Below are 25,399 nucleotides of genomic sequence, written 5' to 3' on the forward strand. Positions count from 1 at the left end.
GATCTGCCGGATAGGTGAATAACATCAACTCTGCTTCACATAAACTGTAACGCTACCTGCTAACATTCAGCTCACTGTCTAGTTAGTCAGGATATGTTGTTGTTGTGATGTTAGCTGTAAAGTAGCAGATTTGTTACTACAGCTGTTTGATGCTCTGCACGTTAGCTTCGCAGCTAACGTTAGCAGCGTGCTAATGTAACCTACAACGGAGCAGCTGTGTTGTTACTCGCTGTGTATCTGGTGTTTGTTCACTGCTTTCAAAGTGTGTTTACAGTCATGAAGACATATAAACACAGGTTTGCTATCACAATAATCTCAAATGAGATTGAGACGCGGTCTGGTGTTAGCCAGGCTAGCCACCTGTACTATCAGAGCAATAAATGCTGCTATCACACTGAAGCTTGCCCAGTAGTTACGTCCGTTACCATGACATTGCGCGTGCATGAACTTCTTGGGTGGAGCCCCCGAAGGAGCACGACAAGGAGCAAACTAAAGCTAAACTGAAATAAAAAAGCAAACTGAAAAGCTAAATAAAAATAAAAACTAATGAGAATTTCAAAACTATAAATCCTGGTTACCACACCAGACTAATTCTCCTTGCCTCACATAGAAGACTGTATTAACAGTGTAGGCTGTGTTTGTCCAGTTGTGTTTATCACTAAGCCTGACCTACTGGAAGGTTACTGGCAGGTCCCTTTAACATCCTGAGCATCTGTCATCTCTGCTTTTGTGACCCCTACCCACTTCCTCATTTGATATGAAGAATGCACCTGCTACTTTTCAGTGCACCATGGACCTGGTCCCTCATTGTAATGTTTACCTTGATGATGTTGCGGTGTAGTCAAATGACTGGACAGAGCATATGGCTAGAAAAAAGAAACCAGAATATATTTCAGCAATTTCTCAAAGAGTCAATGGATTCTTTCAAGCAGTTTTTATGGCAGTTGAAGCTGCCAACAGACAAGCCTGAAGCTGCTTCAGTAAAATCAGATCTTTATCTCCACTGCGTCAACGGCACAGAACACAGATCTGATATTTACTGAAATGCCAACATTGGCCTAATCACGTAAGTGATATATCGATCCAAACCTGTCATGTATCACTGAAACTCAGCAAGGAGGATGTTTGCTTCTTAAAATCTTTATTATAGATTCAGAAATACAGGCACAAGATGAAGCGCATCAGCGATCACATGTGAAGAAGAAGAAAATACAATAAAATGTAGAAGTCTGTATAGACTCAGTTTGGTTTGTATAGACTCAGGTTGGTTTCCCTGCTACATGATGGGGTAGCAGGGGTACAGAGCGATGCCACATTGGTTGTTGTTACGTGCCATCCGGATGTAGCCCTCTTCCCCATAACTAGTTCCCCAGCTGGATGAAAAGCAGGAAAATAGTATGATTAAAGGGAAACAGCAAGGTTCATATCAATAAAAGCAAAGCTAAGCCTTATATGACTTATAATGCTTATTGCTAGTAACAGGTACATTAACCCAATTACAGTACTCAAATACAATTTAAAGGTACTTGTACTTTACTTGAGTATTTCCACTTGCCAGTTATATTTACTGGTTCACTTTTCAGATTAGGACTTAAAAAATAATATATATATTCAAACTGCTCTTTTCTTTCTTCACTACTTGGTGTTAAAGGTTACATAAAAATAAAGTTTATTATGATTATTATTATTATCATTATTATAACAAAAACGTATGATATACTTCAATGTAGTGTTCCAATCTAAAATTGGCTCCACATTGATGAATTACAACATTAAAATCAACAGTATAATATACTGTAATATTATAACTCTACAAGACGCCAGTCTCCATATTGGGTACTTTTCTTACTGACATTATTTCTACTTTTAATTAAGTAAAGGATTAGAGAATGATTATGTTTTAGTTGTTTTCTAAATGATCAAATAAATACAGGATAAGAGACAACATATTTATTTTCCAGCTGATCTGTTTTCTACCTTGATCTAATGCTAGTTCCATTATCGTAAATGGTTATGTTTTTCATGTTATAAATGATAGGAAATCACTCCTTCTCTACTAAGCGACTGTGAGTGATGTGACTTAGCCCAACCTGGCAGCGTGGCGCTCATGTCAGAAAAACACTCAAAATCCAAACAAAACATAACAATTACCCTGACCTCCCTTTTGTCCTCCAGCAAAGCCAGAATGCAGAGGAACATACAGGAGCTATATGGACTCAGTTTATATAGTGTGTCCTGTGTATATGCCTACCTGTTCTTCACCAGCCAGTAGTCTTGTCCATCTACTGTCCCGTAGCCCACAGCTAACACTGCATGGGTCGTTATCTTAGTGCAGTTCGGGTCATTGTACACTCCTGAAATGACATCTTCATCATTATGTCAAGATTTATTGAATTTCTTCACCAATTTTATATAAATTCAATGTTTTATCTAAACTTGTATTATTACCATTACTGTGATCAACATACTGCAGCAAATAAATAACACAGTTATCCAAATCAGCCTTTATAATTACACCTGTCCTACTCAAGAGAGTTTTAACAACTTGTAACATTATAATTATGTTAATATATTATGTCATTGCAACCTGTTTCCTGCATAAATACATTATTCATAAATAAATGTAAAAAACAAATCATAAAAACGTGGATCTTTAAATCTTCAGCTTCACAGAAATAAAGTTGAGAGCCTTTGCAGCGGATGATGATGTATGAATGTACCACTCTTGTAGAAATGAAATGAGGAATGCCGTGCATCAATCGCCACTGAAATAGGTCCGACAATGGCAACTGCCTTCTTCAGCCCCTCCTCGTCCCCCTCAGGCAGCAAGACATAATCGGAGCAGTTGGCAGCACTGTTCATGGGGTTGTGGAGGCACTTTCCGTCCTGAAATAAGATGATGAACTGAGTTTGAAATAGAATTCACTGCCTCAATTATAGAAAAATCTACAATCTATGAAATGCTAATATTTCAGTTGATTCTATTATCATATTCTATATATCCAACTTCAGTGAAAAGTCTGTTCTCATTTATGTACACAGGAGGTTTCAGGTTTCCAAATCACTTATCTGCAAATTGCATATTGGAGCAAGACATGCTTCCCATCTGTTCGTGATGTCACCAAATAATGCTTGTATGTACACATCTTAAACTCAAACGTACAGAGTGCAAACTCAGCAGATAAACAGAAAACTCAGAAAAACAAATATGGAACAGGCTGCACACAATCCTGCTTAATGGGTTAAACTGTTTGATACATTTTTGACCAGCAGGATTTAACCAGTTACTTACCCTTCCTTCGTAGGGGTATGAAGCCACAGACTCGATGCCGTGGTCAATGACGTACTGAAAGGCTTTGAGCACGTTGCCACCGTCGCAGCCGTTGTTGCCGTATTCCCATGAACAGTCCATCAGGTTTTGGGGGCTGAGGTCTACCAGCTTCCCTGTTGTCCTTGCTAACTGACCCTCCAGGGAACCTACAGCACCGAAGGCCCAGCAAGAGGCACAACGACCCTGGACACAATTAAAATCAATCACACATACACACATATATATGTATGTATGTATATATTATATACACCGGTATATATGTATATATATATATATATATATATATATATATGTGTGTGTGTGTATATATATATATAATTATATGTGTATATATACATTCATTTATATAAACATGATGAAATGTCACTGTGAGTGATGAGATGCGTCTTCTGAGTCCTGCTGACTGTGTGAAACGAATTTATTTGTGTGTCTGTGTCTGTGTCTCTCTGTATGTGTATGTGCGTGTGTGTGTGTGTGTGTTTTACCTGATTCTTGACACTGGTGACACGGCCCTTCTCTCTCCAGTCCATGGTGTCTGGTACATGAGCACCTGTGTTGCCCAGAAAAGAGGATGGCGCCCTCCTGAGGTTAATGGGAGGAGTGAGCCCACCAAGGAACTGCTGGACCTCCTCTTGTGTCTACGAGGAAGTTGTTAACAAATGATTTATCCTTTTATATTCTCTCTCTTCTCCTAATGGATTTTTTTTATGTTTTGTTGATGCTATTTTTTTAAACTAAATTTTTATTTCAGTTTCATACATAATCATACATACAGAATCACAGTCATCATATTATCTGCTGTTTTTTCAAATTAGTTTTCAATACAAAGTAGTACTAACATTAATGATTAATAAATAAACTTGATAATAAATCAATACAATTAATAAAACTTGAATTAATGTCTGTATAAAACAGCAGAGTTTCTCACCATGTCTCCCATGAAGTTCATGCCCAGTTCATAGGAGTGAAGCCCCATGGAGGCCTCCAGGTTGTGCATGGTGATGAGCATCAGGTTCTTCTCCCAAAATTCCCTTCGGTGTGTATTCTCCACCTCAACACACACACACACACACACACACACACACACACACACACACAAACACATACAGAATGAGTGCATAGGGTCAAATACTGTGTGAGTAAAAAGTAAGCAGTCAGACTGTTTACCTCATCCTGGTATGTCTTCCCGTGGGTTGTCTTCCACAGGTCCCAGTGGTCGTCCAGCTGTTTGCTGTCAAACATGGCTGCTGTCCCAACACACATGGAGACAAGGAGCAGGCTCCCCAACATCAGGCCTGTAAACATACACAGAGAAACATTCAAAAGTCTAAATCCACAAAAGAATAAGTTGAATATCTAAGCAAGTATGCCTCATACTGGACTTTATCCAAAGAAAATGGCCTTGATTGATTACTTTAGTATTTCTTTGGATTAGTCATCTCAGGAATAGATCATGCCAATAATAAATGTTTTTATGATAAAATACCCTACAGTGAAAGATTAAATACCCTATGGTTAGAGGAGACATTTAAATACACTGTATTCATATTAAATTTGTCCTGAAGTAATTTTCAACCACAATATATCTCTTTGTCTAAAGCATGGACACAAAAAGCATCAGATTGTATTAAGACTGTTCATTAATTGAGGAAGAAGGTTAAACTTGCCTTGATCAGTCATACGCATCATCGCTTCTTTGTTGAATCCACTGCCACTGTTTTATCCTGGTTCGTATTTATCAAGACAATGTCACATAGTCTGTCACAGTTCTCCCTCTTTAGAAAAAGAAAGCTTTGGTAATCACAATAATATACACAATCACACGTTGGTAATCACAATAAGAAAATTGTGTACAGTGCTTTGAGCAAAAAAGAGTACATAGAATATACAAAATTAAGGGAACACTTTATCATCACAGTATAACACCCAGTCAGTTAAACTTCAGGGATATCAATCTGTCCATTCAGGAAGCACTAGTGATTATGAATCAATTTCACCTTCGTTGGTGCAAATGAAAGTTACAAGAGGTGCAATGGAGAGGAAAAAGCAAGACAACCCCTAAAAAGGGAATGGTTTGACACGTGGTGGCCACAGACTACTGTTTTTCTCCTGATCCTTCCTGACTGATTCTTCTATAGTTTGAGTTCTGCTAGTGTCCTTGTCACTGCTGGTAGCATGAGGTGGTACCTGCAATCAGGTTGTATAGGCAATCCAGCTCCTCCAGCATGGCACATCCATACGTGTGGTCACAAGAATGGTTGCTGTTTTTCCAAGCGCAGTCTGAAGAGCATGGAGGAGATACCAGGAGACCAGCTGTGACACAAGTAGCGCTGGACAGGGCCGTAGAAGGGCATCAACCCAACAGCAGGACCAGAGGAACAAGAGGAGCACTGTTAGGGCCTGACGTCCTCTAGTGGGACCTGTGCTCACAGCCCAGCACCATGCAGCTTGATTGGCATTTACCAGAGAATTATGCACATCTGACAGGTATGAAAGAGTCTGGAGACGCTGTGGTGAACCTTATGCTGCGTGTAACATCATCCAGCATGACTGGTTTGGCTCATATTTCGCAGAGTGTATGTCAGATTTTATGCTGGTGTAGTGGTATATCACATATCTGCTTGTTAGAGTTTGATATTTCTTGTGTAACAGTGAAAATGTTGGAATGCCTTGTGGTGCATCAGGAAAGGTCAGGAGGTCACTAAAAACATTTTCCAAACAGTGTGTTGTGGTTTGTTGCTCTGGACCAAAGTGTTGGTCAAGAGGTAGGCTGGATGAAAGGTCAAGAGGTCAGCATGTTTAATGGCAGTCTGCCAGATGCTGTAGGAGTGTGGATCAAAGAGTTTGTTGGACAGATAGAAGAAGAACCTGTTCTGAGTCAGTAAGAAGATTAAAATATAAAAAATTGTAACTTACTGTGACTATAAATGCTATACAATGCTTTATTACTCTGTATCATTTGGTTATGGCCCGTGACATACAATATTTGTATGAGGGGTCGAAGTAACTGATGATCAGCTGTGTGGTAGGATGTCAAACTATGTGATCTTATCTGACATAGAAGCACATCTATCCTACCTTCCCGAATGTCTGTGGGATTATATTTCGCTTGCCCCACTCACATCCCACTCTGTTCAATGATGTTCTATCTCATACTAACATGTTGGAACATGACATCGATGTAGGCAACGTCCCATAGGTGCTCAATTGGATTTAAACCAGGTGAATGTGAGGGACAGCCAGTGGGATTAATGCCTTTGACATCCAGTAACAGCTCCAGTAACACACTCAAGGCCCACAGCACCAGTGTATGGTCTGACAATCACCCTGAGGACTTCATCCCGATACCTAACAGCAGTCAGGGTACTGTTGACTCTGACATGGAGGTCTGTGTGACCCTCTAAGGATATGCCTTCCCAGACCATTATTGACCCACCACCAAACCAATTATGCTGGATGATCTTACATGCACAATTATGTTCACAATGGTGTCTCAAGACTCTTTCTCACCTGTAACATTTGCTCAGTGTGAACCTGCTGCTCTGTGAAGAGAACAGGCGTATTAACAATTAGGGACAAAATTAATCACCTCCTGCCCTCAATAGTCACTGATTTTTCCTCAAACACAGGAAACTGCTGTTAAACATGATATTTATTTAGTCTTTTTCTCCAACACTAACCCCCCCCTTTGTCTCCAAGATCCTTGAGAAAGCAGTTGCCAATCAGTCTGTGTGACTTTCTTTCTACAAAGGATTTTCAGTCTGGATTTAATGGATTACATAAAAGTCAGCTAAGACTTTCTAAATGACAGTACTGAGCTGCAACAATTAGTTGATGAAACTGACTAATTTCATGCAAGTATTGACAGTTGAAGGTCCTAAAATATGACAATTTGCAGTTTTTTCTTGTCTAACATTGTAGTCAATTGAATATTTTGGGGTTTCGAAGGAAAAATACCTGATTATGTCAACTTGGGCTCTGGGAAATTTTGATAAGAATTTCTCTATTTGTTCTGTTTTTTATTGAGCAAATGTTGAACAGATTCATCAAAATAATAACTGTCAGATAAAGCAATTATAAAAATAACCCCTGAACATCATGATTATTAAGTCTGCAGTCAGTGCCTGTGTTCAATCTTAGCACCCACACAGTGAGGAAGCTGCAGCCTTTAATAATTAACAAGCAATTCTTGCAACATGTAGATGGCTCAAAAGGAAACTGAGTCACTTTAGATGACAGTCAAATATTAACTAGATTAGGCTTATGAGTTTCCTTCCTATTGTATATTCAAACGTGATTTGAGCTATGTGTGTATCAGCCAAGTGAGGAACTGTCAACCACTTTTTCAGTTTCTGTCTTATTCAGCAACTGTCTTGTGGTAAAGGCAAATTCTGGACATTGTCATCATTCAGATTTTTTGTTTTTTCAGACAGATATTAAATCATAGATCGATAGATAGATCCATCCGGTGAAACTTCAGCGACACTGGAAATCATAAGAGTGGTGCTGCTCTCAGAAGTAAAGAAAAGAAACCATTACAACAATGATTGCGACAATGATGGACAAGACCTTTACACACAGAAGGCAAGAGGTAGTTCGAGAGGCAACAATTTCAAAATTAGGTGGCCAGCTCTCCTCCATGTGCATGAGTTAAGTGAAGGACCCTGTATACAATAAATACTTCATGGTTGGACAGAGGGGGGAGGGGAGGTTACGTTACGTAGTGATGCAGTTGGAGAGAGAAACGTACAAACATAGTGGAGAAGGAGAGTTGACCAAGGAACATCCAGAGAGGAGAAAGTTAGACGAACAAAACATATGAAAGAAGGACTTTGACCAGACAAGGACTCGCAGACACATCAGTGTGGTTTTCTAATTGCGGAGGGACCGACGGAGACCGGCGGAGGTACGGAAGGAGACCCGGCAGAAGGACAGACGGAGACCGGGCGGAGGATCGGAGAGTGAAGGCGGACGCTGATCTGCCTGATAGGTGAGTAACATCAGCTCTGCTTCACATAAACTGTAATATTACCTGCTGACATTCAGCTCACTGTCTAGTTAGTCAGGATATGTTGTTGTTGTGATGTTAGCTGTAAAGTAGCAGATTTGTTACTACAGCTGTTTGACGCTCTGCACGTTAGCTTCGCTGCTATAGTTAGCAGCGTGCTAATGTAACCTACAACGTAGCAGCTGTGTTGTTACTCGCTGTGTATCTGGTGTTTGTTCACTGCTTTCAAAGTGTGTTTACAGTCATGAAGACATATAAACACAGGTTTGCTATCACAATAATCTCAAATGAGATTGAGATGCGGTCTGGGGTTAGCCAGGCTAGCCACCTGTACTATCAGAGCAATACATGCTGCTATCAAACTGAAGCTTGCCCACTAGTTACGTCCGTTACCATGACAATGCGTGTCCATGAACTTCTTGGGTAGAGCCCCAGAAGGAGCACGACAAAGAGCTAACTAAAGCTAAACTGAAATAAAAAAGCAAACTGTAAAGCTAAATAAAAATAAAAACTAATGAAAATTTCAAAACTATAAACCCTGGTTACCACACCAGACTAATTCCCCTTGCCTAACATAGAAGACTGCATTAACAGTGTAGGTCCAGCTATGTTTATCAGTAAGCCTGACCATCCTGAGCAACTGTCATCTCTGCTTTTGTGACCCCTGCCCACTTCCTGCAGTATACCATGATGACATTTGATATGAAGAATGCACCTGCTACTTTTAAGTGCACCATGAACCTGGTCCCTCATTGTAATGTTTACCTTGATGATGCTGCGGTGTAGTCAAATGACTGGACAGAGCATATGGCTAGTTTAACTGTGAGTGTGAATTTGTTAAGGCAACTCTTACCTACCAGGGGAAACATATATGCCCAACAGATATTGTTATTACCATAGAAGACCAAAGAAACCAGAATATATTTCAGCAAGCCAATTTCCCAAAGAGTCAATGGATTCTTTCAAGCAGTTTTTATGGCAGTTGAAGCTGCCAACAGACAAGCCTGAAGCTGCTTTAGTAAAATCAGATCTTTATCTCCACTGCGTCAACGGCACAAAACACAGATCTGATATTTACTGAAATGCCAACATTGGCCTAATCACATAACAGATATATCGACCAAACCTGTCATATATCACTGTGACTGAAACTCAGCAAGGAGGATGTTTGCTTCTTAAAATCTTTATTATAGATTCAGAAATACAGGCATCAGCGATCACATGTGAAGAAGAAGAAAATGCAAAAAAGTATACACAAAATGTAGAATGGAACTTAAATTTGTATAGACTCAGTTTGGTTTCCTCTGCAGCTACATGATGGGGTAGCAGGGGTACAGAGCGATGCCACACTGGTTCTTGTTGCGTGCCATCCGGATATAGCCCTCTTCTCCATAACTAGTTCCCCAGCTGGATGAAAAGCAGGAAAATAGTATGATTAAAGGGAAACACCAAGGTTTACATCAATAAAAGCAAAGCTAAGCCTTATATGACTTATAATGCTTATTACTAGTAACAGGTACATTTACCCAATTACAGTACTCAAATACAATTTAAAGGTACTTGTACTTTACTTGAGTATTTCCACTTGCCACTTTACATAAAATAATATATATATTCGAATAATAATAATTTGTTATACTTTGTGTTAAAGGTTACAGAGAAATAAATATTATTATGATTATGCTGATTATTTATTATCATTATTATAATAAAAATGTATGATACACTTCAATGTAATGTTCCAATCTAAAATTGGCTCCACATTGATGTAGGGGGACGAACATATAAGTGGTATATGGACTCAGTTTATATAGTGTGTACTGTGTATATTCCTACCTGTTCTTCACCAGCCAGTAGTCTTGTCCGTTCTCTGTGCCGTAGCCCACAGCTACCACCGCATGGTTCGTGTTCTGACTGCAGTTCGGGTCATCGTACACTCCTGAAATGACATCTTCATCATGTTAATGTTTTTTTTGTTTTTTTAAGACATACTGTATGTCAAGATTTACTGAATTTCTTCACCAATTTTAAATTGAGCTATATTCAGATTTAGATTTAGATGTTATACCTTAAGTTGTATTATTACCATTACTGTGATCAACATACTGCAGCAAATAAATAACTTAGTCATCCAAATGCAACTTTTATAATTACACCTGTCCTACTCAAGAGAGTTTTAACAACTTGAGCATTTCGAATAGGTAAATATTATTAAGGTGTAATGTTGTGTTTGTATTTTTTTGTCACTGGAAAAAATTATAATGATATTGTATTATGTAATTGTAACCGGTTTCCTACATAAATAAATTTTTCATAAATGAATGTAAAAAACAAAAACAAAAAGTGGATGTTTAACTCTTCAGCTTCACAGAAATAAAGTTGAGAGCTTTTGTAGCTGAGGAATGTACTCCTGTGTGAATGTACCACTCTTGTAGAACTGAAATGAGGACTGCCCTGCAGCAATCGCCACTGAAATAGGTCCGACAGTGGCAACTGCCTTCTTCAGCCCCTCCTCGTCCCCCTCAGGCAGCGAGACATAACCGGAGCAGTTGGCAGCACTGTTCATGGGGTTGTGGAGGCACTTTCCGTCCTGAAATAAGATGATGAACTGAGTTTGAAATAGAATTCACTGCCTCAATTATTGAAAAATCTACAATCTATGAAATGCTAATATTTCAGTTGATTCTATTATCATATTCTATATATCCAACTTCAGTGAAAAGTTACTTCTCATTTATGTACACAGGAGGTTTCAGGTTTCCAAATCACTTATCTGCAAATTGCATATTGGAGCAAGACATGCTTCCCATCTGTTCGTGATGTCACCAAATAATGCTTGTATGTACACATCTTAAACTCAAACGTACCGAGTGCAAACTCAGCAGATAAACGGAAAACTCAGAAAAACGAATATGGAACAGGCTGCACACAATCCTGCTTAATGGGTTAAACTGTTTGATACATTTTTGACCAGCAGGATTTAACCAGTTACTTACCCTTCCTTCGTAGGGGTATGAAGCCACAGACTCGATGCCGTGGTCAATGACGTACTGAAAGGCTTTGAGCTCGTTGCCACCGTCGCAGCCCCTGTTGCCGTATTCCCATGAACAGTCCATCAGGTTTTGGGGGCTGAGGTCTACCAGCTTCCCTGTTGTCCTTGCTAACTGACCCTCCAGGGAGCCTACAGCACCGAAGGCCCAGCAAGAGGCACAACGACCCTGGACACAATTAAAATCAAATACAATTTCTTGAGGATCAGGATATGGAAACTGTAGAAATGTCAGACAAAATATAAAGGCACCAAAACAAAAACATAAAATAATTATTATCATTATATTTGTACACACACACACACACACACACACACACATATATTGCAGTCATGGTGACAGCTTCCTATGTCACTTTGAGTGATGAGATGCGTCTTCTGAGTCCTGGTGACTGTGGGAAACAAAAGTGTGTGTGTGTGTGTGTGTTTTACCTGATTCTTGACACTAGTGACACGGCCCCTCTCTCTCCAGTCTATGGTGTCTGGTACATCAGCGCCTGTGTTGCCCAGAAAAGGAGATGGCGCCCTCTTGAGGTTAATGGGAGGAGTGAGCCCACCAAGGAACTGCTGGATCTCCTCTTGTGTCTACGAGGAAGTTGTTAACAAATGATTTATCCTTTTATATTCTCTCTCTTCTTCTAATGGATTTTCATTTTTATTTCAGTTTCATACATGATCATACATACAGAATCACAGTCATCATATTATCTTCTCAAATTAGTTTTCAATACAAAGTAGTACTAACATGATGACAATTAGGGCACACAACAAAGGGACCAAAGACTGTAACAACAGAAAAGATAAAGTTAAGTAAAATGGCATTAATGATTGATGAATAAACATGATAATAAATCAATACAATTTATTAAACTTGCTTTAATCTCTGTATAAAAAAAAGTGTCTCACCATGTCTCCCATGAAGTTCATGCCCAGTTCATAGGAGTGAAGCCCCATGGAGGCCTCCAGGTTGTGCATGGTGATGAGCATCAGGTTCTTCTCCCAAAAGTTCCTGCGGTGTGTATTCTCCACCTCAACACACACACAAACACATACAGAATGAGTGCATAGGGTCAAATACTGTGTAAATAATTAAGCAGTCAGATTGTTTTGGGGGAAAAAACATTAAAATTGACAATTTAGCAAGTAGCCTTTTTTCCTCATACCTCATCCTGGTATGTCTTCCCGTGGGTTGTCTTCCACAGGTCCCAGTGGTCGTCCAGCTGTTTGCTGTTAAACATGGCTGCTGCCCCAACACACATGGAGACAAGGAGCAGGCTCCCCAACATCAGTCCTGTAAACATACACAGAGAAACATTCAAAAGTCTAAATCCACAAAAGAATAAGTTGAATATCTAAGCAAGTATGCCTCATACTGGACTTTATCCAAAGAAAATGGCCTTGATTGATTACTTTAGTATTTCTTTTGATTGGTCATCTCAGGAATAGATCATGCATAATAAATGTTTTTTATGATAAAATACCCCACAGTGAAAGATTATATACCCTATGGTTAGGGAATGGTTATGAAGTCATTTTCAACCACCTCAACCACAATATATCTCTATGTCTAAAACATGAACACAAAAAGCATCAGATTGTATTAAAACTGTAAATTAATTGCCTTGATCAGTCAGACGCATCATCGCTTCTTTGTTGAATCCACTGCCACAGTGTTATCCTGGTTGGTATTTATCAAGACAGTGTCACGTAGTCTGCCACAATTCTCCCTCTTTAGAAAAAGAAAACTTTGGTAATCACAATAATGTACACAATCACAGTTTGGTTATCACAAGAAGAGCAAAAAAGAGTATACATTAAATATAAACTGCTCAAAAATTAAGGGAACACTTAATCATCACAGTATAACACACAGTCAGTTAAACTTCAGGGATATCATTCTGTCCATTTAGGAAGCACTAGTGATTATGAATCAATTTCACCTTCTTTGGTTTAAATGAAAGTTACAAGAGGTGCAATGGAGAGGAAAAAGCAAGACAACTCTTAAAAAGGGAATGGTTTGACACGTGGTGGCCACAGACAACTATTTTTCTCTGATACTTCCTGACTGATTCTTCTATAGTTCTGAGTTCTGAGCATGAGGCGGTACCTGTAATCAGGTTGTATAGTCACTCCAGCTCCTCCAGGATGGCACATCCATACGTGTGGTCACAAGAATGGTTGCTGTTTTTCCCGGCGCAGACTGAAGAGCATGGAGGAGATACCAGGAGACCAGCTGTGACACAAGTAGAGCTGGACAGGGCCGTAGAAGGGCATCAACCCAACAGCAGAACCAGAGGAACAAGAGGACTACTGTTAGGGCCTGACGTCCTCTAGTGGGATCTGTGCTCACAGCCCAGCACCATGCAGCTTGATTGGCATTTACCAGAGAATTATGCACATCTGACAGGTATGAAAGAGTCTGGAGACGCTGTTGTGAACCTTATGCTGCGTGTAACATCATCCAGCATGACTGGTTTGGCTCATATTTCGCAGAGTGTATGTCAGATTTTATGCTGGTGTAGTGGTATATCACATATCTGCTTGTTAGAGTTTGATATTTCTTGTGTAACAGTGAAAATGTTGGAATGCCTTGTGGTGCATCAGGAAAGGTCAGGAGGTCACTAAAAACTTTTTCCAAAACAGTGTGTTGTGGTTTGTTGCTCTGGACCAAAGTGTTGGTCAAGAGGTAGGCTGGATGAAAGGTCAAGAGGTCAGCACGTTTAATGGCAGTCTGCCAGATGCTGTAGGAGTGTGGATCAAAGAGTTTGTTGGACAGATAGAAGAAGAACCTGTTCTGAGTCAGTAAGAACCTTAAAATATAAAAAATTGTAAGTTACTGTGAATATAAAACGTACAATGCTTTATTACTCTGTATCATTTGATTATGGCCCGTAACATACAATATTTGTATGAGGTAGTAGGATGTCAAACTACGTGATCTATTCTGAATGTCTGTGGGATGATAATTCGCTTGCCCCCACTCGATGTAGGCAACGCAGCTCCCGTTAAGCAACATGCTTATCACTGTCCTGTAGAGAAAAGGCAGATTCTGAAGAGAGAGGTTGTATCCGAGCAGCGGAGTATCTGTTGGAAAATGGTTTAGCTTTAGGTTAAAATTTGTGGAAAATATGCAGTATAAACCCATTGTTTCTAGTCGTCATGCTGCTGGCTATAGCTTTATATTTAATGGACAACTGCAAGAGTGCTATCAATATTCTCATCTAACTTTAACCAGGAAAATTAATAACTATGTACCTAATACCTAATAACCTGTATTTTCCAAACTCTTCTTTTTAACACACTATATTGCCTTTCTGAAAAAATAGCTCAGTTTGATGAGATTGTAGTAGACAAAAAATAAATAGAAAAACATACCAAAAGGCTTTTATTGGTTACATAAGAGTAAGACAATGTTACTTGCCTATAGGCAGTTAATATGTGGTATGCTTTACCACAGACACAGGCATTGATTTTGGCGTTCATTTTGTTCCATTTTCCAAAGAGTCAATGGATTCTTTCAAGCAGTTTTTATGGCAGTTACAGACAAGCCTGAAGCTGCTTCAGTAAAATCAGATCTTTATCTCCACTGCATCAACAGCACAGAACACAGATCTGATATTTACTGAAATGCCAACATTGGCCTAATCACATAACTGATATATATCGATCCAAACCTGTCATGTATCACTGTGACTGAAACTCACTAAGGAGGATGATTTCTTCTTAAAATCTTTATTATAGATTCAAACAAACAGATTCGAGTTCACATACAGACAGCAAGACACAAACAAATACAGTCTTACAACATAAAGCGGATCAGTGATCACATGTGAATAGAAATAACTTTTACTCCTCTCCGCAATATACAAAACAAACAAACCTTAGTATTAAAAGACTTTTTGATATCTGTAGCAAAAAATAATAGCAATATACGGAAAAGGTATACATTAAACATAGAAGGAAACTTAAGTTTGCATAGATTCAGTTTGGTTTCCTCTGCAGCTACATGATGGGGTAGCAGGGGTACAGAGCGATGCCACACTGGTTGTTCTTGTTGCGTGCCATCCGGATGAAGCCTTGGTCTCCAAAAGTGGCTCCCCAGCTGGATGAAATGAGCAGGAAAAAGGAGAAGGATATGATTAAAGGGACACAACAAGGATTACATCAATAAACATCATCCATGTGCAAGTATTTTCAGTGATAGCAAATATTTGGCATTAGCTTGAAAGTGAGAAAAGTACATATTTGAATCTGCTCTTAAACTTTGTGTTGTCTGTCTGTTTAAAAAAAAAAAATGACAAGCAGTCTTTTGCTTATTGGTAGTAACCAGGCGGGAAGTTCTGATCCTCTGAAATGAAGCCGACACGGAAGTAACTTAGAACTGCATTCTAGCAAAAGGCCACCAGGAGGCGACCGTGGGGCGACCGTTTTGGTGTCAAAAGGACTTCCGTCTCAATACAAGTCAATGGAGAATTCACCAACTTCTCACTTGATTTCTAACCTCAGTAAACGTTTTCAAAATGTGTTTGTGGTCTCAATCGTTAGTTTAAAGCCTTCTTCAATGCAGTATGATGTTCATTTGTGACATTTTGGCCTCCTGATTTTATATGTGACGATAAAGCAGGGTATGCATTAGGGCTTGGCTATGTCGTGATTGACAGGTTGATTGCCCAATGTCCTCGAGATCCAGCCCTCGCAACCATAGCAACCTCCCCGCTCTACCCATGGCTCCGCCTCATGCCCATATAAGTAGAATCTGTGTTTTTATTTTTCCCAGCATGCACCTGAAATTTTCAAGATGGCGCTGCCCAGATTCGAAACTATTTGCTTCCGAGCAGCAGTCCACAAACCAATGGGTGACGTCATAGATGTTACGTCCATTTCTTTTATACAGTCTATGGTAGTAACAAGTACATTTACTCAAGTACTATATCTAAGTACACTTTTAAGGTATTTGTACTTTACTTGAGTATTTCCATGTTATGCTACTTTGTACTTCTACTCTAAGCCAGTCTTACTTTTGATGCTTTTTGCTTGATAATACTTCTTAATTGATTTTTTTTTCAGGACTGACTCGTAATGGAGTATTTCTAGACTGCAGTATTTCTACTTTTAGTTAAGTAAAGATTAGAGAACACTCTTAATTTTTCTAAATGATCAAATCTACAGGAGAGCTGGCCTGTTTTCTGCCTTTGTCTAATGCTTGTTTCTGACTTTTATTCGGTGTGCTGTGTGCTTATCTGAATGAATTCCTCAAAATAAAAACAACACTGTCAGAAAAGTATTCCAAAAGCTCCAAATTAATAGTTTTAACTCCTAAGTCAGAGGGCCAATCTCCCTGTTTACACATCTACACCAAAGATAAAGGAGAAGAAGAACACACTCTGGGGATTGTGGGTACTGTTTATGTTTTCCATGCAATAATTGATGGGAAATGAAACTCCTTCTTTTCTAGTAAGCAGAAATAATTGTGTGACTTAACCCAACTTTGCAATGTGTGTTAATCATTGCCTGACATGCACACAGTTGAAGAATTAAGAATCAATGGCACCACAGCGCTCACGTCAGCAAAACACTCAAAATCTGAACAAAATGTAACAGTTGCACTGACTTCCCCGTTTCACTTCCTTCTTGTCCTCAAGCAAAGGCAGAGTGCTGAAGGGGGGGGGGGCATACAGGAGCTATATGGACTCTGTGTATATTCCTACCTGTTCTTCACCAGCCAGTAGTCTTGTCCGTCCAGTGTACCGTAGCCAACAGCTAACACACCATGGTTCACCCTCTGAGTGCAGGTCGGGTCATTGTACACTCCTGAAATAACATGATTATCATATTTATTTTTTTCTTTTTTTCTTTTAATGATGTATTTAACCCAGGATTTATTGAATTTCTTTATATTCATATGAAATTAGCCCAATATACCGTAGCCAATGAATCACTCCTCATTGTGAATTTTAACAACTTGAACAATTTGTATGAGTAAATATTATATCAATGTACAATAAGTGTTTTTTATTCAATGGAAAATATTATTAAATGTAAATGTAGCCTGATTCCTGCAAAAATACATTTTTTTCATAAATAAATGATAAAAAAAACAAACATACAAAAAAACTCCATAAAATATATAAATCATTAACTCTTCAGCTTGATGGAAATAATGATGAGAGCCTGTGCAGCTGATGATGATAATGTGTGAACGTACCACTCCTGTAGAAAGTAAATCTGGGCCGTGTCGCGTCAATCGCCACTGAAATGGGTCCGATGGTGCCAAGTCCAATTTTCAGAGCCCCCTCGTCCCCCTCAGTAAGGAAGCTGTATTTGGAGCAGTTTGCAGCGCGATACATGGAGTTGTAGCGGCACTGTCCTTGCTGAAATTAGAGGAAAAACTGGCTTAAAAACTGAGATTCTACACACAATCTATATGAAATAAACCTGATGCTATTAAAAGAAAGCTGTTTAGGCTAACCCTAACCCTCAACAGGACCTCGGTTTAATATGGTCAAATTTAAGTTTAAGAAAGTTTTAGGAGGCTTGATGTTCTCTCAGAGTCATTTACCCAAAACTCCATTAGCAAGCAGGAGTAGATGTAGTCTAATTTTAAATACTTTAGACAAATTTAACTTTTTTGCAGAAAAACCCAGTCTGATGCAAATTCGCAGATGTTTAATAATCGGTCACTGTGCCAGAAATAAAACAGAAAACTGAGGTGAAGAGTAAAACTTAATTCTCATTTTTAGCAGAAACAAGTAGGTGGTTTACAGTCCTGTATGAGATAACAACGTGGGTGTACAACAGCAACAAGAAATTATGTCCGACCCTTCAGGCTGTAGACAACAACACTTTTCTCACTTGTCTGTGGTCTGCTGTCTCTTTGGAGCAACAATAAATGAATCGGAGCGGACAACATATTTGTCCTCCAGGCTTCATCTGGTTCACAGTTTGTGTTTTTGTGGAGGAGGAAGGCATTTCTGAGAGGATCCGACAGACTGTCCAGTCTCACGGAGGTGTTGTGGCTCAAAATCAACCGAATAATAAATAAAAATGTGTGATGTGAAATGTTCTCTTAATGAACACTGTGACCATTGTCCGTGTCTAAAATTCATTGTCTGGCTCATCTGCCAAGAGCTGGAAAATGTTCAAAAAATGTTCAAAAAGAAAAGTAAAGTTGTTTATCATGAACAAATGTCACCCTAAGATGCCCTTTAATTCATTTCTTATGTGCAGGAACAATTATCTTTAGAAATAAATGTTCATTTATTTATATGTTCATATTGTTATTTACTGTAGATACATTATTATTATTATTATTATTATTATTATAATACATTAGATTCTGGTGAATACATGTTTTTGTCATTCCAGCTATATCTCATTAGGTACCAATTCTGTCCCATTCCAATAGATACATGTTTTGTACCAGGACATAAGAGTACATTTTCTTCACTAGGGGTGCAGAAATGTTCTTTTAGAGGTACAGACAAGAAGGTACAAAAAATGTACCAATACTGTAAAAGGAGGATAATTTCATTCTGTGGTGCTTGAATAGTAGTTGTTTTTCTATAAAATGTATCCAGAGAACAGAGATGTTTGTGATCCATACAGATCTATGTTAGAACTGATCTACTTATTCATTTTTTTAATCATCATGCCCAATAACAAAGCTCAAACGTAGTTCCTCACATATCCTAAATTGACTCCCTAGAGTTGAAGTTTTATAGGTTTCCTAAATCTATTTGATACATTTTTTGACCAGCAGGATTAAACCAGGTACTCACATGTCCTGTGTAAGGGTATGAAGCGTCAGAGTCGATGCCCTGGTTGTCGATGACGTACTGGAAGGCTTGGTGCATGAAGCCACCGTTGCAGCCTTTGTTGCCGTATTTGCTTGAACAGTCCACCAGGTTTTGGGGGCTGAGGTCTACCAGCTTCCCTGTTGTTTTGGCCAACTGACCCTCCAGGGCACCGGCAGCACTGAAGGCCCAGCAGGAACCACAAGATCCCTGGATTTAAATGACTGGTGTTACTGTAATATCATGGACATGATGAATCCCAAGTGTTGTTTCTGCTGCTGCATTCAGCTGAAGATTTGCTTTATGCATCACTTTATACATTCCTACATTTAGAGTTTAAGAGGTTAAAGGACTCCAATGACTCTTTTGGGAATTTGGCCCGTTGCAGCATCTAATTTAGCTTTTACATACTGCAACAGAAGGAAAGCCGAAATCAATCAATTGTGTCTTTGGTTGAATGATCGTCTGCACAATATTTCTAAAAAGTAGGATGCCAATAAGATGAAATAAAATTCACTTCTTCACAATGCAAATCAACTTTTATGATTTTGTAACAGGAACATTTTAAATATACTTTTCTCACTATTGACCTTTCAGTTCAACAATATATAAAGTTCAAAACAGTGAAGTATATCTCCTTCTGCTCTTTGTTGGCTAGGAGGCTTATCCTATTTAAATGGAAAGATGCTCTGCCCCCAACATATGGCCAATGGATTAGGGAGGTCATGAGCCATTTTCATTTAGAAAAAATTAGATGCACTGTAAGAAGGTCCACCAGTAAATCTTTTGTCATTTGGCAGCCATTCATTTCCTTTGTAGAAGACACAGCAGCTACTAACATATCTATGTAACCCAAATGTGTGTATGTACCCCTTTATAAAATGTATTTATCTATTTGTATGTGATGTGTTGTTTTTTTCACCTAGATACTTTAATTATATATATACATGAATCTGCAAGCTCAGATCTGAATATGTCTGGATGTATTTAAATTGCTGGGGGTCCAGTACCAGTGGGTGGGTGGGTAGGAACTAGACTTGACTATTTCATGTGTGAGTTGTGTATCTTTTGTTTGTTATATTTGAAATATAAAAGAGACCTTGATCAAAACAGTGAAGTAGACTGAACTGCTGAGCAATAAGCATGTCTCTTACCCAATTAATTGAAGCAATTTGCAGATTGCGGTTGTGTTTCTGTCAGTTTATACTTCCTGAGCATCAGTTTGTCAAAATATTATCAAGATTACAAATAGGACTTGTTATCTAAATATTAATTATGTACTGCAGTTATATAACGTTGCTACGGAAACAGTCAAAAAGTCTGTATAAAAATTATGATGCAATTTTTCAAGTTCAAACATACAAAATACAAGTATACACAAAATACAATTTCTTCGGGATCAGAGTAAGAAAACTAAAAATGTCAGACAAACTATGAAGATAAAAGCTCAAAAAATAAACTTAAGTGCAACAGTCTGATTGTGTTCTGTACGGTAATTTATACAAAAAGTGATGAGAAAGCATCAGCTGTTAGAGGGTGAGTTGTCATGTGAGTAAAGCAGTGATCTAAGTGGGCGGAGACGACAAAGTGGAAATGGATGAATGTGAGAAATGAGACCGTTGAGGTGACGACACTGTGAGTCACAAGATGCTTCTGCTGAGTCCTGCTGACTCTTCACTCAGTATGTGTGGGTTTTATTTTTACCTGCATCTTCACGCTGGTGACACAACCCTTCTCCCTCCAGTCCATGGTGTCTGGTACATCAGCACCCATAAGACGAGGAGATGGCCCCCTCTTAAGGTTAGTGGGAGGAGTGAGCATGGCGAAGGATTGCTGGATCTCCTCTGGCGTCTACGAGGAAGTTGATAACAAATGATTCAATTATGAGCAGCTGGACTTTTTCGGTCAGATTAGAAACTGGTAAATTTAAGAATTTCTGGAACAATTGGGCAGATCAGACTTTATTGAGTAATAATATTGTATCCTATAAACCCCTTTGGTTTTGAGCTACACACTTTATATTGTTCACTTAGTCATATGATCATAATTTTTTTAATGTCTTCCATTAAGAGGAAACAGAACTGGAAAAAAGAGAAAACAAACCTTGACTTGTCTTGATGGTAATTTTGAAGAAATTATACAGGATGTAATGTGTGGAAGAATATTATGTATTTTGATATCAATAAAAAGGTAATTACAAAAAAAATGTTTTTTAATATTATCGGCAGCTAGCCTTTATTTATTTGGCTGAATTTCTCAGGACATTTAGACTGAAACACATTATCAAATGTCACAAATTCACAAATGTGTGAATCTAGAATGAACATCTATTTACTATATCCTAAATTTACCTTTTATATTCTCTCTCTTTTCCTAATGGATGTTTTGCTGGTTTAATGATGTTGTTTTGTTTTGTCTTGTATTTTAACCCTTTTATTCCATTTTATTTTACTTGATCTCATTTGGTTTATTTTATTTATTTATATATTTTCATCATCTCCTTACTGTTTTTCATTGTTCTCTAGCTTCATCTGGTCAATGTCAGTCTTGTTATTGCTCTCTGTGTTGTGTGTCTTCCTTTGCATCAAACCGCTTTGTAAACTTTTAAAAGGTGCTATATGAATATTATTATTATAACTTATATCTTGTGCTGGATGAGCTGAGGAAGAGCAGAGTTTACTTCCACTCCAGCTCAGCCTTGTTTCTATTGACATAAATAAAGATCTTTAAACCTAATATTGCACTTTAGAAACCAGTTAGTTGATAGTTTAGTTTGGACTGAACGCTTCAGTCATTCATGAAGTTAGAATATACTGTAGTAGGCTATTAACTACATATGTGAGCAGCAGCTGACAATCTCAAATTACACTTTTTTACATTTTGTTAATAGTCACTTGGCATCTGGTTGTCACATTTTCTAGACTCAAAGATTAATTGGTTAATCAGTGGAGAAGGGTTTATATTTGTATTATTCGTTAATTACAAATGTTTTTAGTGAGGATTTCTTAATTGTGGAAAAGAACCTGCAAGTTCTGGTTTCACTTCTGCTCTCTATAGATGTCTCTGGTGTTTCCTGTGTGTCATTAATAATGACTGACCTACTCACATGATTTCCTCTTGATATAAGAGATTATGACTCACTAAGACACTCTGATCAGATCCTCTTCATGGTCCCCTTTGTATTTGTATCGAAGGAGCAGTACATTTGTTAGGTACTGTTAAAATCTGCTGATACACATTTGGTACTCCAGTGAAAACTTATCGGGTCAAATCTCTCAAGTTGATATTGTACCTTTAATTAATCTGTCTTTGGAGTCCATTGGGTAACCATCCTTCATGATAAAAGTAACTATAACACCAGGGCCAGTGTGTGTTAATTTAGAGTGTGCAGAGTTAATACTGAAACCAGAACTTCCTCTTTGTATAATGGGCTATGCTGTGAAACCGACTTCACACCTGAGAGGAGCTTATAGGAGTCAGGTTATGACTTACTTTTGGAAGTGGGTGACATATTTATGATAAAGTGAGAGACATTTTTATTTTAGCCATCTGACTGTCCTTGTCTTATTATGATGTGTTATTGTTTTTTATTTGAATTGCTGTGATGGGATTTTGGATCTTGGATTTTGTTTGTTGTGTTTTATGCATTTTGAGGGTTTTTTATGTCTATTTGTCTTTTAACATGTTCTGACCATGTTGGAAATCAGTGTCTTAGTCTATAATCCACAAATAAATCATATCATATCATAAGCTGTTATGTAAACTAGTCATAATGTTTCTGTCTGTATCCTACAGCCTTTCAACATCATTAATAACATTAATGATTAATGAATAAACATGATAATATATCAATACAATTAAAACAGCAGAGTTTCTCACCATGTCTCCCATGAAGTTCATGCCCAGTTCATAGGAGTGAAGCCCCATGGAGGCCTCCAGGTTGTGCTTGGTGATGAGCATCAGGTTCTTCTCCCACAATCCCCTGCGGTGTGTATTCTCCACCTCAACACACACACAAACACACACACACAGAATGAGTACATAGGGTCAAATACTGTGCAAGTAAATTATAAATCTTGCACTAACAGATTGTTTTGGGGGGAAAAAACTACTACTACAAACATTAAAATTTTTTATTATTAACGCTAAACAACATGTGGTCTAAATGGCCGATGGCGCTCCATTTTTCAAAAGTTGTGTAACAATAAGACTTACTAATAGGTTAACAAAGAGATTAAAACTCCTAATTTGGCAAAACCTGGAGTCTGATGAATTGAGTTAATTCTACAATTACAAAGACAATTGTACACATCTGTCAACATAAAGGTCGAACACAATACAATACAAACAATACAAAATCTTCAAATGTGTGGACATTGTCACTTTTACCAATTCTTTCTCCTTGGTCTTCTAATTTGCATGGAGAACTTCAGCTGCATAAACAGTGTTTTTCAGTGATATACTGGAGCGTTTGACCATGCAAAGCTCTATAGGTTAGCACCAGTATTTAAAATGACTATTTAGTATTTAGTTTTTTATCACATACCTCATCCTGGTATGTCTTGCTGTGCGTCTTCTTCCACAGGTCCCAGTGGTCGTCCAGCTGTTGGCTGCTAAACATGGCTGCTGCCCCAACACACATGGAGACAAGGAGCAGGCTCCTCAACATCAGGCCTGTAAACACACACAGAGAAAAACATGGACCACATGAGAAGACAGGATGTCATCTCACCTTTGACGAGACGGCTGCAACGCACTGAGAGAACAATCTGCCGGGCAGAGAGCAAACCACGACTTGGAAACAGACGAAAGGTTTTTGCATCATAAATACCACACAGAGAGAATCGTCCTCGTCTCAGAGACTGAAGGATTAGTCATAAAAAAAACCTAACTTCAATAGATATAGATGTCTACTTATTGTTTATGCTTACACCTTGTAAATTTGGAAGAGATGCATAAACCTCATTTAAAAATTCATATATAGTACACAACAGAAACCCAGCTTTACTCTCATTTACTCATTTAGCTTTTTGGCTATTTGGCTGTGGCTATACAAACTAGCCAGCTTACTTTTATATGCTATTTTGCTTTGAATTAGGAAGATCAGCAATCTAGCAAACCTAGATCATTTAACATTATTCATTTGCATATTTCAGTGCTAACCTACGGTTGCTGCCTCGTTTTACACTGTAAACTTTTACCTGTCAGAACAAACAAAGCACTTTAGATGCCAACGTTAAACTCAACCAATTCAATTTTATTTTATTTTATTTATATAGTGTCAAAAACACAACAGAAGTCTGGACTGCACTATGAGCTGTACTCGATGGCAACAGTAAAAGAAACTCGCCTTCGACAACAAGAAATGTCAAATAGTGCCAGTTGTGTTTAGAGAGAAAGACGGAAGTGGAGAAAGGACGGAGAGACAAAGAGAAGCAACAATAATAATAATAGACATCTGACTCATAAGCATCTAGCTAAACATAGCTGTAAAGTCATGATGTTTCTGAGCAATTAGTAAACTTCATTTTCTCAGAGTCAGGAGTTCAAAATGTGTTTTTAACAGTTTTGGTATAGAGGTTTTATTTTCAGTAGTTACCACAGAATTAACATATCTAACAATGATTTGAGTCTGTGTACAGGCTTGCAGCAGGTTGAGGAAGTGGTTTTCAAGTGTGTTGCAGGTAGGATGCCTCTGCCAGTCAGTTGAGTAAGAAAAAATGCCGCAACACATCAACACATCAACCCATCAACAACATCATGGCTGAGCAAAGGTTAAAGTTTGCTTGATTTTCAAATCGCACAAACACACACATAAACATAAAAAACATGACAGTTCATAAATCAAGACTAATTTAACAACATGAATAATATACATTACATGACTATAACACACAAAAGGAAACTATTGTATTCCAGTAGGCCACTAGTTTTCAGAGAAAGAGAGAGGAGAGAAGATAAATTCATTAAAAAATTGGGAAGTTTTTTATGAGATGGGATTCACCCTGAGGTTAATGCCTGATTTTTATGAAATATGTGTTGGGAGTTTGTCTTTAATCCACTGTAATCAACTTCCAACTGAATAATCCTCTAGTCTAAATATCTTCATTGCATTCAATAAGTAGCGTACTCACAATCCACCCTATCAAATGCCTTTTCTCTATCTAATAACATAAATCTTGGTTCTACAACTAGACTACTACATAACCTTTAATAAC

At 38.2% G+C, this 25,399-nt stretch overlaps 3 protein-coding genes across 4 annotated transcripts; all 3 read right to left on the reverse strand.

The window, feature by feature from the left end:
• Positions 1-1,276: 1,276 nt before the first annotated feature.
• LOC128365727 (cathepsin S-like) lies at positions 1,277-6,850 on the reverse strand. Of its 2 annotated transcripts, none has more exons than XM_053326290.1 (8): positions 6,832-6,850; positions 4,499-4,626; positions 4,260-4,382; positions 3,817-3,969; positions 3,293-3,514; positions 2,721-2,886; positions 2,252-2,354; positions 1,277-1,373 (listed from the first exon to the last, which is right to left on the reverse strand). In XM_053326290.1, exons 1-8 carry the CDS (start codon positions 6,848-6,850, stop codon positions 1,277-1,279), a joined length of 1,011 nt encoding a protein of 336 aa, XP_053182265.1. The 2 variants fall into 2 exon arrangements, with proteins under 2 accessions (XP_053182265.1, XP_053182263.1); XM_053326288.1 differs by lacking the exon at positions 6,832-6,850 and adding an exon at positions 4,999-5,049.
• Positions 6,851-9,567: 2,717 nt separating this feature from the next.
• On the reverse strand, positions 9,568-12,698 carry LOC128365733 (cathepsin S-like). Its single transcript, XM_053326297.1, has 7 exons — positions 12,552-12,698; positions 12,295-12,417; positions 11,821-11,973; positions 11,336-11,557; positions 10,764-10,929; positions 10,176-10,278; positions 9,568-9,746 (listed from the first exon to the last, which is right to left on the reverse strand). The coding sequence occupies exons 1-7, from the start codon at positions 12,687-12,689 to the stop codon at positions 9,650-9,652; spliced, it is 1,002 nt and encodes a 333-aa protein (XP_053182272.1). The 5' UTR covers positions 12,690-12,698; the 3' UTR covers positions 9,568-9,649.
• Positions 12,699-15,104: 2,406 nt separating this feature from the next.
• On the reverse strand, positions 15,105-23,859 carry LOC128365737 (cathepsin S-like). The gene is made up of 7 exons (XM_053326300.1): positions 23,728-23,859; positions 23,061-23,183; positions 20,886-21,032; positions 19,167-19,391; positions 17,594-17,759; positions 17,097-17,199; positions 15,105-15,490 (listed from the first exon to the last, which is right to left on the reverse strand). Exons 1-7 carry the CDS (start codon positions 23,848-23,850, stop codon positions 15,391-15,393), a joined length of 987 nt encoding a protein of 328 aa, XP_053182275.1. The 5' UTR covers positions 23,851-23,859; the 3' UTR covers positions 15,105-15,390.
• Between the last annotated feature and the right edge of the window lie 1,540 nt (positions 23,860-25,399).

This window comes from Scomber japonicus, chromosome 10, assembly GCF_027409825.1.
Source record: "Scomber japonicus isolate fScoJap1 chromosome 10, fScoJap1.pri, whole genome shotgun sequence".
NCBI lineage: Eukaryota > Metazoa > Chordata > Actinopteri > Scombriformes > Scombridae > Scomber > Scomber japonicus.